This window comes from Diceros bicornis, chromosome 31, assembly GCF_020826845.1.
Source record: "Diceros bicornis minor isolate mBicDic1 chromosome 31, mDicBic1.mat.cur, whole genome shotgun sequence".
In the NCBI taxonomy this organism is placed as follows: Eukaryota; Metazoa; Chordata; class Mammalia; order Perissodactyla; family Rhinocerotidae; genus Diceros; species Diceros bicornis.
The window spans coordinates 22,472,823-22,495,950 of NC_080770.1; the positions used below are offsets into that span (position 1 = coordinate 22,472,823).

Consider the following 23,128-nt stretch of genomic DNA (forward strand, 5'->3'; position numbering starts at 1 on the left):
AAATTTTTTATTTGTCAGGGTTGCACAGTTGATCAAGTTTTTTCTTTCACTTGCTGTTTTCACCCTCACTCCACTTCCAAAGAAAAATCGGAAACTAAGCGAGATTTCAGAAATTAGCATTTTCTGATTTCCACATGGCTGTTAGTGTTGCTGTGTCCATGGGGGGGCGGTAGTGAACAACATAAGAGAGGAGAGGGAAGTGGTACTTACAGTCACCTGCGCACACAACCTGTAACAGAAAAAGAAAACGGAAGTCAGCAGATTCATTCAGCCACGGAAAATGCAAATCAGAAATAAAGCAGTTGAGAATTTAATAACGGGGGTGGGGTGTTAGGAAGTACATTAAGCAAAGGCCTGCTGGCCGGGATCCGGGGGTGGGGACATTGACTAGGGGAACTCAGTGTAACCGCGGGTCAATTACAAACAATGGATTAACTCGGTTATATGGAGGTCGACAGGCTGTTGACTACCCACTGTTTTTCCCCACAGATACATCCAACACTGGGGCAGCTCCCCAGGTCACTCCCTCCTGCCAGTGCATCGTAAACTGAGGCCAAAAGACACAAATAGAGTTGAGATTCTCTGGGCCAGAAAGAAAGGAAAGCAGGACCATGACACCCCTTGCCCAGACCCATCTTCAGGTCACGACTGCAGAGTGTCAAGCCAGATGTGTCACGGAAGAAATCCACCGGGTTTGGGATTTTCATTGTGCAAAAAGGCATCTTCTTCCTTCTATCAGTAGGTGGCAGTAATCCTTTTTTTTAATCGTATGGTATGCAGCTTTGGGAAGAATGAATGTTTGAAACAGAGGGACCTTAAAGATTGTTTAGTTGACATCTGTCATCTTTAGATCCCTGGGGTCCTCAGAGATATTCGTCGTGATCCATAAATTATTTCCTCATACTTTAAAAACCTAAAATAATCCAAGGTTGTGTGTTCTATTGTTTAGTAAACACACCTTTTTGGTTAATGGTATTTTTCAAAGTATGGTCCTCATGAAGAGGACAAAAATCAAAAGGGACTCTAGTGGAAAAAATGTCCTCCAACTTCCCATCACACTTAGAATAAAATTCAAACTCTTAACCACAGCCTCTGTGGCCCCTCTGACCTCATTGCCTCCTTACGCCCTTCACAATGTTCTTGAAGCTGGTTTCCCCCTTCGAGCCTTGACACATTTCTTTCCTTCCTCAAAAACACTCTGCCCCAGACCTTCCATGGCATGGCCTAAAATGCCACTTCTTCAGCGAGTCCTTTGCCAACCAACCAATGGAAATGAGCGCCCCTCACTCTCCATCACATCACTGGTGTGCTTTCTCCTCGGGATTTTCCTCAACTATCGTCAGTCTCCTCCAACCAAAATGTACGCTCCACGAGAACAGAAACCTCGTCTGTGCCCCACGCCTAGAATGGTGCACACAGCAGGCAGTCAATAAACGCCACTGAAAGAAAGACACTTGGAGGCTGATTATCCAGCCCGGTATTCCTTCTACTTCTCCAGCCATTTGCAATTATCAAGTAGAGAAGACAAGGACAACATCTCTTCTCCTCTCGTGCGTCTGGTAGACAGAAGGAAAGGTCTGTTCCCCATCCCGCCTCCCAGCGGCCAGGCACCAGCCCTCAAAGGAATCCAGGGCTCTTCCTTTCTCTTCACTCCCTGAAAGCCTGGGGGGCCAAGCCCTGTTGATTCCCCTTCCCTACCCACCCCCCCACTCTCAAACTTTCCATCCCCAGTACCCCACTCTACCCGCGAGCCCTCATCATCCCAGGCCTAAACGTTCTCAGCTCATCTTCCTGCCTCCTCAACGCCCCTCAATCTACACTACGCATCAATCCACATAGTCCAGGATGGACCACGAGAGAGAGAGACAAACAAGGAGTTGGTTGCTAGGCAAGTAGCTCAGGGCAGCAAATCATTTTTTTGGCCCAGTAGTTGGATAACGTTAAACTACATAACCTAGTGACTCTAGGATGGCAGGTCCGAGCCCCTGGCAACGTTATTATCTCTTTGTAAGTGCATCTAAGTGTTGTATCCTCAACTGGAGTCCATTCAGTCCTCCATCCATCCAAATATCACCTAAAAACATTAAAGGTCTGGGTCCCGCCCTCAAATTGTTTACAGGAAAGTAAAGGAAATGACATGTCTGTGAATAAGTCATTCAAAGGAGAAAGCGCTGACATTCATTCAACAAGCAATTCTCGATCACCTGCCTGTGCCAAGCACTGGGCTAAAGCAGACAGCCTCCATGACACGGGGGGCTCATGGCTGAGGGAGGAAGGCAAGTGAACCCAACCGCAGGAGGACAGATGGAGGGTGCCCCTGGGGAGGCACCATTCACTGCGCGAAGTCAGAGAAGGGCATCCATGAAGGCAAAGGGCGTGGGTGCACTTCAGCCTGCATCCTTTACAGTCCTGCACTCACTAGACACTGACGGGCTGATGGTCATGACATGGGACAATGTGCCAAAGAGCGCTGAGTTCTAGAGATCAAAGTGCAAGGATCATCGTCCTGGCAAAAAAGGCAAGTTTCCAGAGATTGAAATCATAGCTCTGACTCTGTGTTCTTGAGGCATTTGACCTGATAGGCACAGGGCGCTGACTCTGCCAGGCACTGTTCCAAGTGCTTTCAGATATTAACTCACTTCATCCTCCAAACAAGGATGTTTGGAGACCTGTGCCCACAAGGTAGGCACAGATCCCTCGTGGGCTGGTGAGCTGCAGGGCCTGGATTTGAACCCAGGCAATCTGACTCTAGAATCTATGTTCTTAACCACCAGTCACGCTACCTCCCAATGTAAAGCAACTGGCAAGAAAGGTACTAGGACTTAGGGAAGGTTTAAATATTAATTTCAAAAGATATTATCCTTTCTTCTCTCTACCCTCCAAAAAATCCAGCAAGCAATGTAAAAGTGTTCTTTGACAAATCCGGGTACCGTTTCTACGAGCCATGTGAACACACCAGCCTGGGTCTCCTTGAGGCTCTTCGTGAAACAATAGCCAGCATGATAACACACCGCATCACATGGCTTCACATGATTCCTGGCCTCCCTGTTCTTTCTCTCTCTGATCGTGACCTCCCTGGGCCTGATTTTCCAAATAAAGCATCAACACTAATCCTTGCCTCAGGATCCAAGCGACCTAAAGGACCCAGACTAAGACATGAAACAAGGAGACCTAAGAGAAGTTTGCAAGGGGACTCCTGGGGAAGAGCTCCCTCACTAATAAAAGGAACGCATGGGAGGAAATATCATCCTGCTTTGATGGATTTCATTGGGTCTGCCCATGATGCCTGGAGCTGCTGCAGCCACTGTGTGACAAGGAGGCACAACTGCTTGTCGCCAATGCTTAGCACAAGGAGGGAAGAAACCACCCACCTGCTGAGGACGGCTGATGAGGAGAAAGAGGGAAAACAACTGGACCCTCGAGCTGCTAAATCGACCAATCCTAGACCCTTTCCACCTCCAGACTTCTTGCCTGGGGAGATGTAACATCTCTTATTATTTAGCTATTTTTGTGGGTTGTCTATTATTTACAACCAGGAGAACACTAGTTGATACAATAACAACAGCAAAGCAAAGTAGGTAATTTTCAGATTAACCCTCATTTTTACAGATAAACAAAGGGAAAGGCCAACAATCTGTCGCCCAGGGTCACTGAGCTAGTCCGTGAGAAGTAGAGCCAGGATGTGAGTTCCAGTCTGCCAGGCCCCCAAACTCTTCCACTGACCACAGGAAAGAAGACCCTTGCAAATGACATCCCCCAAGATACCTGGCATGGGGGACCCTTCATAAGTACTTTTTAAAAGGATACAATCAACAAAAAGCTCATCTTTCTAAAGTCAGCTCAAAGCCTAGTGGTGCGTGGGGGTTAAACGGGAGGAAACCAGTTTCCACAGAGTCATACACCGAGCACTGAAGTTAACTAACTGCAGAAAAAGGAAGTTGAGGACAACTTTCCAGCAGTGACAGCTAAACATGATGACGAGAATAACCTCAGCTCCTTCCCCTTCTAAGAGGGCTCAAAAAGGCACTGGAGGTTGTTTATCCAGAAGGATTCCACAGAAACTGTCCTGCTTGTACGTGCCCTTCCACAACTGGTCCCTAACCCAGTGGCTCCACATCCTGGTAGGGAAAGAAGCAAGCATTCCACAGGCCCCATCTCATTTAATCCTCACAACAACTCTGTAAAATAGGAATTATCATCCCCATTTTACAGAAGAGGATACTGAGGGTCAGAGTACACCACATGAGGTCACAGAGCTAAGGAGTTTCCTGGCTAGAATGAACGTGGCCCAGGCACAGGAAAGAGAGATGAAAAGAGGTGCTTCAGGCTGGAGATCAAACCTGCCCTTTCCACTCTCTACTTTCCCCTGGGAAGAAATTAAACCAGATAAAGGATGCAGAGCCATGCCCAGTGCCAGGGTCACATCAGGTTCCAAGGTCTGTTCCCTTCTCTGTCTGAGGCTCCCAGCCTTTTCCCTCCTGGCTTCAGCAGAGTCAGCAATAAGAGGGTTATGAATGAGCCCATCCTGTGGCTAGGACTCAGGGGACACCAGAAGCCACAACCTTTGGACCCAAACTGACTCAGGGCGCAGTGTTTGCATAAAAGACAGTGGGTGTCATAGCAGTACTAGTCACAATAGTCCAAAGGTAGAAACAACCTAATTGTCCACCAGCAGATAAACGGATAAACAAAATGTGGTATATCCATACGATGGAATACTATTCAGCCATAAAAAGGAATGAAATGTTGATACCTGCTACAACATGGATGAACCTCAAAAACATTAAGTTCAATGAAAGAAGCCAAACACAGAAGCCCACATAGTGTGATTCCATTTATATGAAATGTCCAGAATAGGGAAATCTGTAGAAACAGAAAGCAACCTAGTAGTTGCCAGGGGCCAGAAGAAGGGGAAAGGGAGAGTGATTGCTAACAGGTCCTGGGTTTCCTTTTGGGTAATGAAAAATGTGAAACTAGATAGAGGTGATGGTTGCACAACATTGTGAATGTACTAAATGTCACTGAACTGGACACTCTAAAACGGTTAATTTTGTGTTATGTGAATTTCACTTCAATTTTTTAAACAAAGATAGTATAGGTGGGTGACTTGATAATCAAGATCATCCACTGGGAAGCAAGAGGGAAAGGAAGCTTCCTGAAGGAGCACTATGGCCAGGGGGGTGATAAATAAAGATGTTTTGAAAGGTGGATTTGGACAGTCAGAGAAGCATGGGATCTGGATTCAGATCACCTGGAGGAAACCATTCAGTGCCACCACTTACGGGCTGTGTGACTTTGGGCAGGTAGCTTAACCTCTCTGTCCCTCAGTGTCTACATCTCTAAACAGGGATGGTAATCATACCTGCCTTGTTGTAGTGAGGATGAAACTAAATGATCTATTTAGCTGCTATTGCTATCATCATCATCTTTAAATCTTCACAGCAACTCTGTGAGATACTTTTATCCCCATTATATGGATGACAACACCAAGGCTCAGATCCTACCAACAAAACCAATGGGCAATCTGAAACTCATACTCTCCAAAGTATTTAGATAATTGAGCAACCACTCAGTTACATGATTGGGCACTGAGGCCCAGAGACAGTAAGTGGCTTACCCAAGGACACACAGCCAGGGAGGAAGCACCAAAACCAGAACCCAGGACCTCTACCTTGACCTCAACCACTCTAACCAAGCTTCCCCAACCCCTTCTCTCCTGAGATGCAGACCTGGATGGAGTACTCATAGCTCACCCTCCTTCTCATTACTCCCCTGCAGGGTCACCACACAGATGACCCAAGGCTTCTGCAGGCCGCCAGAGCTGCACAAAAGGAGCAAACACTGAGATGAGAGATGAAGCTCATTGACTTCGGAGGAAGGCGCACTGACATAGGCAGAAAGAGTATGACACTGTCCTCAGTTCTACCAAGGACTTCCGGTTACCTAGATACCCCAGGTGCAGTAGAGACCCATCGGTCGACCAGATGGCTGGGCATTAACTGTGCCCAAGAACACCCAACACTGCACTGTAGAGTCCTCTCCCTCGTCGTCTGCTCCTCGCTGTTGAGACTTCCAGCCTTGTTCATCATTCCCCTCCCCTAAAGATGTGTTCCCGTTTCACAACCTCCTCTAATTACACTGATGAGCAAAATTCTCTCTCCCCCTCTTTGGGAACCACCATCAGTCCTGAAAGTGTGGCTCCAGTCACAAGGATCCTCCTCCGGGCCCCAGAGAAAACAAAACTGTTAACACTGCCCTCCATGCCATCCCAATTTGGCCAAAGCTGCAGCCATTACACCAGTGGTCCACTCTGAACAATGGATTTTTCCTCCTCAACACCTAAGTCACAGGAATCTCACGAGCCACATTTACCTAAAGCTTCTAAATTTTCCCCAACTCCTCTACATGTAAACACTACTCCTACATACACACCAAAACAGACTCGCAAATAGTCTCTTTCCGGCTCTCCAAGTCCCTCTGTGACTGCCCCATTAAACCCGTCTCCCAGTCTACAAACTTCGGAATAACGTCCGACTCCTCTCCCCCTTCATCCCTCGTGGGCACACTCAATGGCCACGTCCTAAAGATGCTCCCTTGTCCAACACACCTTCTGACTTCCCACTTCCGGCCTGTGGCCACCGTAAACCAAGTCCTCACAATCTCCAGCCCTAAATAACAGAAACAGCCTCATTCTAAGGCTGAGAAAGATTCAAGCCATTTGCATTTTTATTTTTTGAAGCTCTCAGCACTCACACAAGAGAAATTAAGAAGCGCCAGAGCAGGGTGCTATCTGCTGCAGTATATTTTTGTTTCAGTCCTGTCAGAGCATCGCTGTGACTCTAGCTAGAATTCCTCATTTAGAATATAAAAGGCCGAGACCTAAATTGAGGCCCTTTGTGACCACCAAAGGTGAGAGCCAGGCCCTGTGCCTTCATCCACACACCCGGCCGCCTCTCTTCTCATCTCTCCCTTCGATGCACAGTGGAAGATAAACAGAACTGCTAGACTGCTCTTTCTAAAACATGCTAGCATTCGTCGGGATCCTGGCAGGGACAGATGACACACCCAAACATGGTAACTGAGGAGAGTTGAAAAGGGTCTGTTTACACGGGTGTGGGTGGGGTTAAGGGAAACCAAGAAGGGACGGGCAAGAATCCTGAGGCAGCAGCAGTGGAAAGACAAGGTAACAGGCTGAGGGGCTGCATCTCCCCCATCTCCCTCTGGGGCTTCCTCTTGGCCGGCCCAACAGGAAGCCAGAGGTCAAGGGCACCCACTGGCATAGACCATAAAGGTCAGCCTCCTCCTGGTGGGCAGAGCAGGGTGGAGATGGGTGGGCAGGGGTCTGCAGGGGTACACGGAAGATCCACGTCACATCACCACTGAGAGCCTGTGAATCTGGTAGCTGCAGCCCAGCACAGCGATCAAGAGGTTTAGGTCCAACGTCCCTGATGCTTGTGAGCGCTGGGACTTGAGGGTCTCACCAAGCCATCGCGTTCATCAAGTATAAAACAGCGGAAGGACATACGCAGTACAGATCCCGTGTCTGAGTTCTCAAACAAAACAAGGTTCCTATATTCCCAGCCTAACAGCCCTCTTCTTGCCTCACCGAACCTCCCAAACTGCCACCCTTCAGCTCACTTGATGACTTTCTGCGACCACTCCAGCTCCCGGGGGCTCTCCAGGCTCTGAGCCCCTTTCAGTCCAGCCCTTTTCCTGCAGCCCTGCACTGCGCCAGGCCCTGGGCGAGGTGCCCAAGATCCGAGGGCACTTGAGGTGGTTCCAACTCTCCAGGAGCTCACAGGCAAGAGAAGCACCCAAGAACATGACAGTGCAACGTGGAGAGGCAGCCAGAGCACCCAGCTGAACGGGCAGAGGGTGCCCGAGGGCACGGTGAACTTGGGGACAGGGAGCGAGGGGCTCGGGTGGCTTGAGGTTAACGTGCAGGAGAAGAGTGGTAGAAAACATCACCTGAAGGGTGACCCCATGCGGCACTTGAACACTAGTTGATTCTACTTGTTACAACGTTGACTGAGCCGTTAACTATTGAGCAATCACTGTGCTTACAGGTGTTATAGTCATCGTCTCATGTAAGCCTTACAACAATCTCAGAAGGTAGGAACTGTGTTTATCCCCATTCTACAGATGGAGAAACTAAGCCTTGGAAAAGTTAAGTTCCTAACCCAGCACCTTTCAGCCAGCAAGTCGAAGATGCCAGCCCAGGTCTGCCTGACTCTGAAGCTCGACAAATCTCAACTGAGGCCATGGAACCCAAAGGCAATTCCAGAGCTGTCTGTCACAAGCCCCTGCCTGTCCAGGGCCTTGGGGACAGGTTCTCTCAACCCATTTAAGTTGACAGAACTAAAAAGGCTTCTGCACTGTTCTCAAGAGGAGCCGAGTTTGCGGGTAAATTCACAGAGCGCCTATATTTTGGCAAGTGGCAAAGCTTCAGGTTTTCTATACACATTCAGTTTTTAGGGATGGATAATAAGGGACTGAATAACACAATGGATAACAATAGACTCTTTGTCCTTCTAAAACCAAGCCCACACACCATATGACAATAGTTATTTTTACCCACTGACGTAATTAAACAAAATGTGAACTGCTTCAAGCAATTTTTAAAATCAGATAGCATTTTATGGGATTTGGTGTGTGCATGGATCTCAATTCTCAAAGGCCATCATTCTTCTTAACTCTCATTTATCACCCTTCTGAAAATTATCCAACAGTTCCCTATAAAACTGGCCCCTGTAAATCATTGATCATGAAAATGGTAGACAGGGTGAGCTCTCCCTCTGGACCCAGAAGCCACGCAATAAACACCTTTATGGGAAACTTCCCAGAAGGCAGGTGTGGCATTGTGGGGTGGCCTGAATCCCTGGAATCCATTTCCACCCTAGAGTCCAAAAGGCAGGCGACAGGCAGGCCAGCAGACAGAATGACATGCAGTACCCATAAGACAAGACATCAGGCAAAGCAAGGTGAGAATGGGCTGGCTTACTCTGCCTCATTTGCAAATAAATAACAACTTAATGTTGTCATCAAACGGGATTGTGGACAAAGATCAGCATAATCTATAATTCTGGGGCCCCCAAAAACCAGGTGAGGCTTCCATGGAAGGGATGAGCACCAACCACCCTGCAAAGACCAGCCGGCTCATCTCTTCCGTCTTGGGGAAGTTGGAGGTATGATGAACTCTTCGAATGCACAGAGAAAACAGCAACCAGAGGGCCTATTTTGGTGAGGCTGTGTGAACTTCGAGATGCAGGGCTGAGGATGACCTTGGAAATCCAAGACCAGAAGTTTCCACGGGTATTTTTAGCAGCAGCAGGATTTTTTCAAAAAGAATCTTATGAAGAACTACATGCACAGAGTTCCACATTTCATACATATCTATACATGTATGAACGTGCACGTGTGTATACGTGTACTCGGATAAAAGCAGTATTTTTGTCATATATTTTTTAAAGTTCAAGTTACCTTATTTTGAATAAAATGTATTAAAATTTAGTGTTTTCATTACAATTTCAAACAGTCAAATTGGAGGGGGGTGGTATTTTTAATGAAACTCAAAGCAAACACTTATAGAACCCCCTGACACACCTCAAGGAACACAGTTTGAAAACTAGTGACCTATCTACCCTTTGACTTTATGAAGGAAGAAAGTAAGTCCCCAGCATGGTTCAATAACTGGACCCAGCCCATCCAGCACTGAGACTAAAGCATAAATCCATGGACTTCTCAGCAGAGGAGGGTCAGAGTTGGCAAGCCCCAGACCCCTGTCTGAACCACATCATATGATAAATCTGGGGATCCTAAATTGGAGCTCCACTGTCCAAATCTAACCCACTGACACGTTTCAATCTACAGTGTTCCTTTCTTTTTTTAATTGACCTCCATTAGAACACTGTCATATTTTCCCACATTGTATTCTGTTTTTCCAATTTTATTGAGGTATAATTGACAAATAAAAATTATATATATTTAAGGTGTAAAACGTGATGTTTTGCCACAGTGTTTTTAAAATCTTGAGCAAATAATTAAAAATTAGGAGACTTCTCATTTTAAAAATCTTGATTTTTAGCTTCTCAAAAAAAAACCACACCAAGAAGATCTGGCTTTCTTATCTGGCCACATCCAAGCAGTTAATTGGATCTGAGTGTCAGCTCCCCGTTTTGATGTGCTTGGAGTTGACCACCACTCCCCAGGATTGTCACCTCAATGCTAAGGACAAGTGTCAGTGGCCGAACAACACGGCACCCACACTGTTCATTTTCCCTATCAAACGTGAGCATCTGAAAGATGGAGAGGTGGTGTGACTTTTCATTAGTTGGCCCTTTCCATTTATTTATGTTCCCAACTACCCCTGAAAACATTTGAGTGCCTGACCTTTAACCAAAGTGCACCTTGCAGGCTAAAACATAAAGATTTATGTTTTAGCCTTCAAACAATAGACTTGCTGATGAATACAACTTATCTAAAATATAAAAAAAAATAAATAAAAAATAAAATCTGAAAATTAAAAAAAAAGACTTTTTGTTCTTAGAATCCTTTATGTTCACAAAAGATTAAATTTCAACGGATTACATTTAAAAGGATTAAATGTTTACAACGTTTTACTCATTAGTAATCATATATTATGCTTCCATATACAGAGAGAAAAGTTTCCAAACTATGCCCAGACTCTTCAGGATGCTTGCCTTTAGAGTGGGTGGATGATTTACTTTATACACTTGTAGCATTTGAAGTTTTTACACGGTCAATTACTAGAGTCAAATTTATTGGGCTTTTGCGTATAAAATCTAAATTAAAAAAATTTTTTAAATAAATAAATAAAGTGCACCTTGCAAAGTTCACAGCTTGCAATTATTAACAAACTGTTTACTTTCTAGGTTTCTCTCTTAGGAAGAGATCTCTGGCCAAGGTCAGATGTGAATAATGGGCACAATATGAATATAAAATGCACCGTTTTGCCTGCCCCTAAATTCTCTGCTCATCCTCTGACCTGCCCTCCCACGCCGCCACCATCCTAAAAAGGAGCAAAACACAGAGTAGAGAGTTCTGATTCTTCGGTTGAAGACTTCAATTTCTTGCCCTTGAATCTGAATAATAAAACCATCCCATAAATGCTCTCCTGCACCCACCATCCACCTTAGAGCATGGGTAAAAATAACTAATAGCCACCACTGACTAAGTGCTTGCTGAGTTCAGGGCCAGCTCCTGGCGGAATCCTCCCCTTCCCCACCCCACCCAGCTGGGTGTATCTACAATCTTTGCCTTCCTGACTTCCCAGCCTCCCACACCCCTCCCCCTTCCTCCCAGAGGAGGACAGAACATCAGGCCCCAGATTCCAGCTTCACGAGCTCTGCCTTCAACTGACCACAAAAAGCTAAAGGATCTCTCGTTATCTATTCACTCTGGCCCAAAAGCCAAGAGCAGATCCTATCTCAAGGCCACAAGAGCCAGTGGTGATTTCAACAGACCCAGCTGCTTTTCACGCTCTCAGAGAACCAGCCTGAAGTGACCTTGTGTTCCTCCAAGGCTTTGCAAACAGAGTTCCCCCAAGCCAAACCACCATCCCACTAATTCCCCCTGCACTGCGGAACTGAGGAGGACGGAGACCAGGGTGGGGCAGAGAATCAACAGGACTTGGAGTCAGGTCTGGATTTGAATCTTGGCACCACCACTTATTCCCAACGAGCCTGAAGGCCAGTGGTCGCACTTCTTGAGTTCTTTCGCCTGTTAAGTTACCATCTACTCTGTAGGCTTGACGTGGGAATCAAGCAGCACATAGCTGGTGCTCCAAAAACAGCAGCGAACATCAGTCATCAAGGTGGGAGAGCCCAGGAACTAAGAGAACACGCTGTGGAGTCCAACCCTACCAGCTCCGTGAACCTGAGCGAGCTGCTCATCCTCTGTCAGCAACAATAACAGTACCTACCTTAGCAAGGGTGGGGTGAAATATTGATAGGTATTGAACCTGAGAGATGGGTATATGGGGGTTCATTTGTGTACCTTTGATAAGTTTCATAACTAAAACAATAAATGGTATACACGGTATTTACCTCATAGGATGGGTATGACAAGTTTCAATCCACGTGAAGCACTTAACACACAGTGAGTGCCCAGTACATGTTAGGTATTACTAGGATTACTACCACTAGCAGGAGCAGGGTGGGACAGCAGGGTTCAAGAGGTGAAGCATACGGGAACATGAGCTGTCTTGCAACAAGACTAAGAAAAAGCCAATGTATTTCTGCTAACGCAAAGCAAGAACAGCAGAGAACGGCAAGTGGGTACCTTGGATTCTGTTGCACGATGAGAGGAACTTGGGCGAAAATTCTCAGACTGGCTGCATTCTTGTGTCCCACTGCCCATCACAGCCAGAGCTACACTGAGACCATCCTGCGTCAGTCCAAGGAGAAAGAAGCTCTCTGCAAACCCACTGTCAACCTCACTCCCCTCACTGCCGGCAGAGTCTGCCCAGTCCAGCTGAGACACGGGACCCAGGCTCTACTCCTCCCCATGTGCCAGGACAGTCTCAGGATGGGCTCGAAAACAGCTTGTGCTGCCCACAACGTTCCCTTCCAGTTAAAAAGTGCACCAGTGAAACATCCAGACAGCACAGGAAACTTCAACTGTTCTCCAATCAGCTTTTTTAAACAATAATCTAAATACAACCACCACCACCAAAACAAGAAAAATTTCAAGCCAAACCCTACCACCGTCCTCGCTGAGACTGACCTCTGATAAATGGCACCCTGGCAAATCACCTGGGGCAGGTACTATCAATCCAGGGATGTCACGACATAGACACTTTTATTTGCCATCCAGGCAACGCAAAGAGAACTCCGCAACATAAAATACTGGAGTATTGGAAAGCTGGCTCAGCAGAGCCTGTCTGAGCATGGTGAAGATAGCTATGGGAGGCAGCAGATGATTTTCAACATCTCGTAAAACCTAATGAATGCCCTATATCAGAGGTCGGCAAACTATTTCTGTAAAAGGCCAGACAGTAAATATTTTACGCTTTGCAGGCGAGACGACTCTGCTGTTGTAGTGTGAAATCAGCCAGAGACGACGTGTAAACTAATGACTGTGGCCGTGTTCCAATAAAACTTTATTTATAAGCATTAAATTTGTATTTCACATAATTTTCACCTGTCATAAAATATTCTTTTTCTCTTGATTTTTTTTCCCCAATCGTTTAAAAATATAAAAACCACTCATAGCTCACAGGCCACCCCAAAGCAAGCAGGGGCTGGATTTGGCCCGAGGGACCATAGTTTGCCAACCACTGCCCGCAATCACATATTTACCCTGGACAGAGCTACAGACCCAGGCCTGCAGCAGGTCAGAGCATGAGCCTGTGGTCCAGGTCTGGTTCTATGTCCTGGTTCCGACAATTACTGGTTTGAGCACTAAGCTGAAATTCAACCTTCTCATCTTAAAATAAGGATGACGACAGTTCTCTCCTCAAACAATTAAGAGAATTAAATGAAATAATGTCTGGCCCAAGGTAAATGCTTAAGAGAGGGTAACTCTATTATTATTGCCATTGTTTCTTTGCTTTTAGCTAGATTTCAGTCAACTCAGTTTAAGAACACAGGAGCGCTCGATGCTAGTCTGTACTTCCATTTGGAAGTCTTTAGCTGATAAGACATGAGAAGGAACTAAATTTTTCTTAATGAGTACAGGGTATTGGAGAGAGAAAATAACTTGTAATATGGGTCCACTGACAACAGAGGATGGTGCCTGGTGGTCAAAACACATTGGCCACAGAGCTGCTTTCTCAGAGATGCCCCTCTGGTACCCTGCACATCTGCAGTCTGACCCTCTCTGTTCGCATTAGCATAAGCCCATGTGCTTCCTTTACCTCTCTAGCTTCACGATAAACTCTCTTAAGGTAAGGAGTGTCACACACTTCCTATTGACCGTGCCCAGCACATGGCCTTCCCTGTCACATGCTCATTCAGCACTGCCTGATTGGTAGATTTTAATTGATCTCCAGAGCCTGGAACCGAGCTGGCCTGGCTGTTAGTGGGTAAAGCTGAGTAGATGTGTGTGATGTTCAGGGCCCCAAGAGAAAGCAATCAGGACATATGTGGTCAGTCATAAAGTAAGATAAAACCTTAGGGGTTCTCTGTACCAATTTGCCTCTATTTTAGAGTTGACAAAACAGAGGCCCAGAGAGGTACAGTGATTTGTCCAAAGTACCCGGGTCTGAAACTCATTCATTCACCCCATGTTCACTGACTGCATTCTATATGCCAGGCTCTATGACATTCTAGGGACACAGAGATGAAAGTTCCCGAATGTCAAGCTGCTTAAAGACTGGTAAGGGAGACAAAGAAGTAAACAACTGATATTTTTTCTCCCTTTAGCTGGAACCATTTCATTTGGCGAGGATATCAACATTTTACATCCTACCACTTTATGTTTTCTTCTGAACTTTTCAACATACATATTTTTTTAACAACAGATATAATCAATGCCTTCTGTAAAGGAAAGTGTGAGTCATAAAAGCAGAACTCACATTTCATGTACATTTTTCCACGTATCGACATATCTCAAATTCCCTGAATAATCTGTGCTGTCATCCCCTCCTTTGGCTCGTGCTGGTCCTACAACCTAGAAAACGCGAGTTGTCTCACTCCCTCTTTTGCCCAGCTAATTCCTGCTCGTTCTTCTACCAGGACGACGTCACCAAACTCTGTCTCCCAGCAGCGCCAGAGCTTTCCTCCACGGGCATGCTCAGCACCTGGCCTCACCTCTCACCGCTCGTGACTGTAACTGTCTATTTGACCGGCTGGAAACTCCTTGCGGTTGAAGACTCTACAACTCACCCTTAGCACAGTGCCTGACCTGATGACCACTGAAGGCTGGGTGGTACACAGGTTGGTAGACTAAAAAGATGAAGGTGGGGAGAGAGTCTAGGCACTAGAATCAGATTTTATCTGGACAGCAGCAAAGAACAAAGGAGAGTATTCAAACCAAGAAGAGTATGAGAAAACAAACACAATAGCAAGCAAGCACACGAAAGTGGTTCGTGTTCACACTTTGGTAGGTATCAGAACCATCCGGGGAACGTGGTAAAAACACAGCCCTATCCTACTTCAACGGACCTGGGTCTCTGTGTTATCAGCTCGAGAGAGCTGATAACTCAAATACCCTCCAAAGTTTGAGAACCACTGGCTTAAGGTATTTTAGAGGGACAGTGAGAAAAGATTATGTACACCAGAGAGTCCCCTCTGGTCTGAAGTAACCATAACCCATAACCTCCCAGGAAAGCCCTAAACAACTCCAGGGGGTGAGCTGGGAGTTGGTTTAGTTTGAGGAAAACTCAACTCAGAATAAACTGAAGACAGCCTTTAACGGTCTTTGACCCAGGGAAGGACCTGGTCTTCTGGAATCCACGCTGAGTTTGCCCAGTAGGTTCCAGTTGAGCTAAAACCAAACTATACTTGGTGGATAAAGTGCTAAGAGAGCATTTCCCTCGGATGCACTCCAAACTTCTGGCAGCTTCTTCCAGTTCTCTCTTCAACAAATCCAGCCATCCAACAAGTCTTAGAAAGTAATCCCATTGGCCTACGTAGGAATTTGGGCTAAAAGTGATTTTCCTCACTGACTAAGAACTTGAAATATTTTCATACTAAGGTCAGGAAGATCACTCCATCCTGTCACTCTGCACTTAGTAAGTCCTCTTCCTGCCTGTTGACTGGCACCATCTGTTCACACAACACATAATTTGCCACACGCGTGGATCCCTTGCTTTTTCTTGTGTGTTTTCAGAAAACAAAATTCAACAGTCAAGAGACACGATGGATGTAAACACATATTCTGCAAACTGCAATGAGCTGTGCTGGGTTCCAGCCAGACCTAAAGTGAATGAGCCAGCATTTTGCAGAAGAAGAATGGATGTGGAAGTCAGACGTGGGTTCGAATACCCGCCCCACCACCTACCAGGTATATGACACCGGGTGAGTCACCAATTCGCTTGAAGCTTTAGTTTCCACATATGCAAGGGGAAAATGATGCTGCCTGACCCCCCCCCGGTTGTGGCAAGCAAGAACTTCCACAAAGTCTTGTACAAGGTAGATGCTTAATAAATGTTAGCAGGTTGCTCCCTGAGGTACACTCACCTTCAGAAGTAACAATATTTAGCTTTGAACGAAAGATACACAAAACACACACACATACACTGGTATTTTACCCAGTTGAGGATAATTATTAACTATTAACAATAATTACCACATTGTCCAAATAAATTGCATTACATAAAGAGTCACTTTCTTCCAAACTTTGCATTAACAAAGAAAAAGCTAAAATTCTCAAAGTCTCATAAGTCCAGTCCATCTTTGCCATCTAATAAAATACTTTTTATTTTCTTTCATGGGCTTAAACTTCACTAAAAGGCAAATTGTCTGAGGGCATGCCTCTGAGACAACAGGACTCTGTGTGTGCTCAAATAATCCCCTGTTCCAGTTGACTGTTTTCTATTTTTCTGAATAGACACTGTACAGAATCAGGAATCAGAAACAGTCCTGTGATCTCCCTAATTGCTTCCACAGACAAGTCCAAAATGGGTAAATTTTTTCAAAGACACAACTGACTCAAACCCCAAATGTTCCTCAAGGAGCTCTCTGCCTTCTCTGCCACAATGGTGTGGATCCCCTCAGCCAGCCCTCACCCCAGGGCCGGGCAAGAATCCAAATGGCAGAATGGGCTCCCTCTCCAGACAAGACCCATCTCCACCGAGGAAAGGCCAACACTCAGAAGAGGAAGGCCAGGAAATCAAAGATAACATGTTCTTGGTCATCCATCCTCTTGTTAACCTGAAGTTGACCCCGAGTCTGATCCAGAATCTAGCATTTGGGGAACCGCTTTGCTACCCAGAACTTCTGCACTCTCAAAACATCCTTAAGGGCTACACAGGGACTTCACATACATATATCCATCACAGTAGACCCACAAACCAGCCCACCTCATCTCAGATTTGACAGATCTCAAGAGAGATCGGGGTCTCAGTCTTCCCATCATGTTACTGGGATTCTCCAAATTCCTTATATCGGATCTGCAGGGAACCAGCCAGGTCCTGTTAATCTAAAGGTGGGGCCAACAAGCCCAAGCAGAGGTTGAAGTCTTATCAGCAAAGAGTGGAAGGTCCAAATTCCCAACAGGTTTGACATCAGAGAGACAACACTTGATTTCAGACATCGACCTCTGTCAAGGTTATTTCCCCATTCAGTAAATTTAATATGCCAGGAATATCTCATTATGGTACTTGGCTAAGTTTGATAAAATGACCATTTTTAAAAATAAAGATAATGAGCAGCTCCAGGAAGGTCATTTTGGCAAGATCTTTTGGTGACACTTTCTTTGAGATCTAAGAAGGAATATTCCACTCTTACATGTTTTAACAAATTAAATACCAGGAAAACTATTTCACTCAGTCCTCACTGTTCAGAGGAAAATTTCCCTGCTTGCACTGCGGCTTCTGACATCCTGCCAAGTTTCGGACACTGAAATATGAATGGGATTAAAAAGGATTAAGACAGAGTAAATACTATTAACAGCTCGTCTATTGCATGCATCTATCTTACTCAGGAGCCAATGACCCACCAGGGAGAAAGAAGGGCTGAGAGGGAGCTGAGCTCATTCAGCACCTGCTCACTTGGGATGGCAAGGTCAGCAGTTAATGCCGGGCTCGCTCCAGGCACAGTCGTGTGTCTGTCAAAGGTTTGCACCATTCATCTTGACATACAATCAAAGAACACTTCATCATGGATCATCATAGCTGCAGAAGCCATTCGCAATCGGTGGTTTCTTTTTTTATTATTTTAAAACAGCAAAATCCTCTGGACAAATTAAGTCTTATGTAAAACCCAAATAAAATTAGATAAGATGGACAACATTATTAGTAAGCCTTAACTTTAAAAGTTCAAATTTATAACATTTACTTATTATGGAGCATCCATCTATTTTTTAAAAACAGGAATGTGGGTAAACACAAAAATCTGAAATCATATGCTACAGTTCACCCATTTCTGGGTTTCATTTGGTTGCACAGAAATCAATGCTACAAATGGTAAAAGTTTAACAATTCATCTCAATTAAACAGAGAGCAGAAGTTTTATTCCTAAGGGCATCATAAAAAGGAGAAAAAAGTTAAGCTGGCAGTACAATGCAGCATATGAGTAGCCTCCAATGTGAAAAGTTTTTTTATTTATTCGCCAGTTTTATTGAGATATAATTGATATAACATTGTGTAAGTTTAAGGTGTACAATCTGGTGATTTGATATAAGTACATATTGCAAAATGAGCACCACATTAAGGTTAGTTAACACATCCATCTCCTCATATAGTTAACTTTTTCTGTGGTGAGAACATTTGAGATCTACTCTCTTAGCAACTTTCAAGAATATAATACAGTATTGTGTTAAAAGTTTTAAACAATAAAAAATAAATTTAAAAAAAAGAAACTTAAACAAAACATTTAACTCCTGAAACATTTTTAAAATGTTTCCTTGGTAGAGTTTTAAACTACTCATCTTTACTCTAATCTTAGACAAATTCTACCAAAGGATTGAAAAAAAAGAAGGAACAGTCCCTGATTCTATGAAGCCACTATAATCTTGATATTAAGACAGACAAAGACAAAATGAGAAAGGAAAGTTACAGGCCAACCTTATACAAGATCACAGATGTGAAAATTCCAAACAAAATATTAGTAAATCCAGCAATGCACAAAAACAATAGTATCACGACCAGGTTGATTTATCCCAGGAATGCAAGAGTAGTTTAGAAATAGAAAATATATGTCATTTATTATGGTTTCAGGTTAAAGAAAAAACCAAAAGGCAATCTCAAGAGATGCAGAAAAAGCATTTGATAATATTCAACACTGGTACATGAAAAATTCTTAGCAAATTCGGACTAGAAAGGAACTTCTTTAACTCAACAATGGCAATCTACCAAACTGTTACAGCAGGCAGCATCCCGAACCCAGGTGAAACTGAGGAGGGTTCCCTTTAAAATCAAGACCAAGACATTAATTGGGAACTATACCTCAATATTGTATATTCAGAACTATACTTCAATAAAACTCGGAGGAGAAAAATCAAGACCAAGACACGGATGCTCACTGTCACCACTTCAGTTTACATAACAGACAAGAAAAGGAAATAAATAGGTAAGAATTGGAAAGGAGGAAACTTCTATTGCCTACATAAAATGAGATAATACGACTGGCTGTATAGAAAATTTTAAAATCTACAGACACATTCTTAAAAATAATCAGAGAGTTTAATTTAGCACAGTTGCTAAATCAATGTTACTAAATCACAGTTACTAAAAACAATATGGTGTTTCCATATACCAGCCACAAACAGAATAGGTAATGTTTCGTTTTTGTTTTTGTGAAGAAGAGTAGCCCTGAGCTAACACCTGTTGCCAATCCTCCTCTTTTTGCTGAGGAAGATTGGCCCTAGGCTAACATCTGTGCCCGTCTTCCTCTACTTTATATGTGAGACACCTGCCAGCATGGCTTGATAAGCAGTGCGTAAGTCCGCACCGGGGATCTGAACCCGCAAACCCCAGGCCACTGAAGCAGAGCACGTGAATTTAACTGCTACGCCACCAAGCTGGCCCCAAAGAGGTAAGGTTTGTAAACTTATCGTTTACAATAACAACAAAAACCGAACTAGGACTGCATCTAATAAAAGATACGTAAGCTCTGTATGGAGATAATTATCAAGCTTCATTAAAAGACTTAAAAGAGGAGAGATACACCATGCTCCTGGACTAGAAGACTCAATATTGAAAGATGCCAATTCCCTGGATAAAAACTAGACTATTGGGGGTGAACACGATGCCCCGTCTATATAGAAACAGATATATAATAATGTACACCTCAAATTTACACAGTTATAAGCCAATATGACCTCAATAAAATAAATTTTTTTAAAAAAAGAAGGAAAGAAACATGTCAATTCTCATCAAGTTGATTATAGATTCAATGCAATCCCAACCAAAATCCCAGTAAGGTGGGTTTTTCCAGGAAATTGATCCTAAAACTTAAACGCAAGTGCAAAACGCTGGGAAATGCCAAGACCTCTTCCTGAAGAATGAGGTGGAGGGATTTCCTCCACCACCTATTAAACCTTATTATAACGCAACAGTAACTAACACAGTGTGCTGCTGGTACAGGAACAGACAAACTGACCAATGAAACAGAATAAAGAACCCAGGGAGAAACCCACCCGCCTATGGAATCTTGTTATATGCCTCTTGTGGCACTAAAATCATTGGCAAGAGGGAAGAATTCATCAAACTGTGCTGGAAAATTTGCTACCCACATGGAAAACTGTAAGACTGGATCTCTACCCTCGTATCATACACCAAAATCACTTCCAAACAAATTAAAGACATAAATGTGAAAGGCAAAACCCTGAAACATTTAGAATAAAATAGAGAAGAATATCTATAACTTCAGGGTAAGAAAATATTTCTTAAACAAAACAAAAGCATAACCATACAAAAAAAGTGACTGATAAATCTGACCCCATCAAAACTAAGAACTTCAGTTCCTCAAAAGATACCTTAACGAAAGTAAAGACAAGCCACAAACTGAGAGAAGATGCAATGCATATAGCCAAAAGAGAATTAATCTTCAGAATATATAAAGAACTTCAATAAATCAATAAGATAAGGCAAATGACCCAACAGAAAAAAATGACTGAATGACCCGAACAGCATTTCACAGAAGAAATACAAGTGATCAATACAAATATAAATGCTTAAATGAAAACCACAAAAATACATCATTTTACACCCACTGAATTTGCAAAAATTAAGAACTTTGATAATATCCAGTAACAGAGAAGCCATGGATCAACAGGAACTCATACACTGCTGATGGGAGGGGAAATTAGGCACAATCACTCTGGAAAACAATTTGGCAGTTTTGTGAAGTGAAACTTCATCACAGCAATTCCGCTCATAGGAATGAGCAGCATTCTTCAAGACCCAGAAATTCCATTCACAAGAATGAGCCACACAGAAACTCGCACTGCATATGAACAAGGAGACAAGATCAGGAATGTCCACAGCAACATCATGTGCAATGATCAAGAACACTGGGAAAAGCCAAACATCCACTGTTCAGGGGAATGTATAAACTGCAAAATAACACACCAACTAACAGTTTACGTCTATAAAACTAAATTAACACAACACACAGTATCGATGAATATCAGAAAGACAATACTGAGTGAAAAAAGCAAGTCACATAACACTGTGTGAGATTCACCCTTAATAAGCAAAACGAAACAATATACTGCTTAGGTATATGCACAAACATGTTTTTAAATTTTTTTAATGTTGAGAAGCGATAAACATAATTCAGGACAGTGGTGATCTGATTGGGGGTAGGCAAGCAATGGGCTAAAAAGGAACACAGGTAAATGAAATACTTGGGTGGTGGGTTCACAGGTGTACACCTTATTATTGTACTTGTAACTCAGCTATATTCTTTCGATTATCAAATATTACATGATAAAAATGTTTAAACCACTGACACGATCTGCTGTGATCAACATCAATGACCATGACAGCAGCCAACATTTATCAGGCGATCACTAGAGGCTAGGCACTGCTGCAAGTATATAGACAAAGAACCAGAGAAGTCAGGCGACTTGTCCAAGGAAGCACTGCCAGGTGGGAGGCAAGATCCAGAAGAAAAACCCAGACCTCCTGACTCTTGGCCACGGTGCTCAAGGCCTCATTTCACACCAGCCTGGGGGTATCTGTTTTCCTCAATTCCCCAACTACAATGCAAGTTAAGAAACACATCTTATCAGTTCCTTTGTTCCCCTCGAAGTGCCTAGCACATAGTAGGTGTCCAAATACCTGAAGGCTGGAAGCTTAAGTGAAGTACACCAGGACCTCAACAGTAACTGCTCTGTCATTTAACGTGGATCATCATAAAGCAGCCCACGCGCATTGACGGACACTTTCTAACCAACTGCTTTATCCGATTAGCAGCTAATCATCAGCTTCTAGAAAAGTGGCTCTCAGTTGACTAGGTGGCAACAGAAAAGTGGCTTGCCATCAGTCGTAAGAAATACTGCCCAGGGCCGGCCCCGTGGCTTGGCGGTTGGGTGCGCCCGCTCCGCTGCTGGCGGCCCGGGTTCGGATCCCGGGCGCGCACCGACGCACCACTTCTCCAGCCATGCTGAGGCCGTGTCCCACGTACAGCAACTAGAAGGATGTGCATCTATGACATACAACTATCTACTGGGGCTTTGGGGGGGAAAAATAAATTAAATTAAAAAAAAAAATTAAAGAAATACTGCCCAAAATTTGTTACTAGGAAGCTTACAAATGGTTGACTTCTTGTCTAAGCAGAGCAAATTTAGAGCTCTCTCCCAACAGCCATCACTTGTATGGTTTAACAGACCTTCTTAACTAGGAGGGAAAGGCGCAGGTTTATACCAGGCTTAGGGTCCTGGGCCTGTGCAGGGTGGGGGCGGGGAACTACTGAGAACCAGGATTCTAGAGAGAGACAGAGGGAGGGGAGGAGGGAAGGGAGGAAGAAGGGAGAGAGAATAAGCGAGAAAGGGAGAAGATTAGGAAATCAGGAGCTAGATGGAGGTGGCTGGCTGGCTGGCTGGTTGATCAGTGGGTTGGTTAGATTGGGTGGTTGCCTGATGAGGTCACAGCAGAATGGTACAGGAGGCTGATGGTAACAGATCACAGGAGAGGCCACCCCCTCCCCCCCAACTCTAGAACTGATCTAAGAGAAAAGGGAGACTATTTCTGTGGGTCTTGAGACCTGCATTCTAGTCCTGCCTCTAACTACCTGTTCCATCCCTGGGGTCAAGACGCCTCACCTTGTTTGGGCCTATGTTTTTTAGTCCATAATATGTGATGTGTCCCTCCTGCCTTCTAATGTCACAGAATTGTTCAAAGATCCAATAAGATGGCACATACCAGCCCTTTGCAGATTGCACTCTTCAAACACGACACTTACAAAATTTTCCTATCTGTAAAAGTGCATATTTAAGACAGCTTTTCAGAAGCAAGTGGCCACCCTTCTCAGTTTGACAACGACCTCTCTGTCCCACA

At 44.3% G+C, this 23,128-nt stretch overlaps 1 protein-coding gene across 1 annotated transcript in view; it reads right to left on the reverse strand.

Moving 5' to 3' along the window:
• The window catches only part of PTPRJ (protein tyrosine phosphatase receptor type J), a 161,200-nt gene that overhangs the window by 49,379 nt on the left and 88,693 nt on the right, over positions 1-23,128 (reverse strand). The window contains exon 2 of the mRNA XM_058526935.1: positions 211-229. Coding sequence (XP_058382918.1) covers positions 211-229 — 19 coding nt within the window. The remainder of the gene's footprint in view (positions 1-210; positions 230-23,128) is intronic.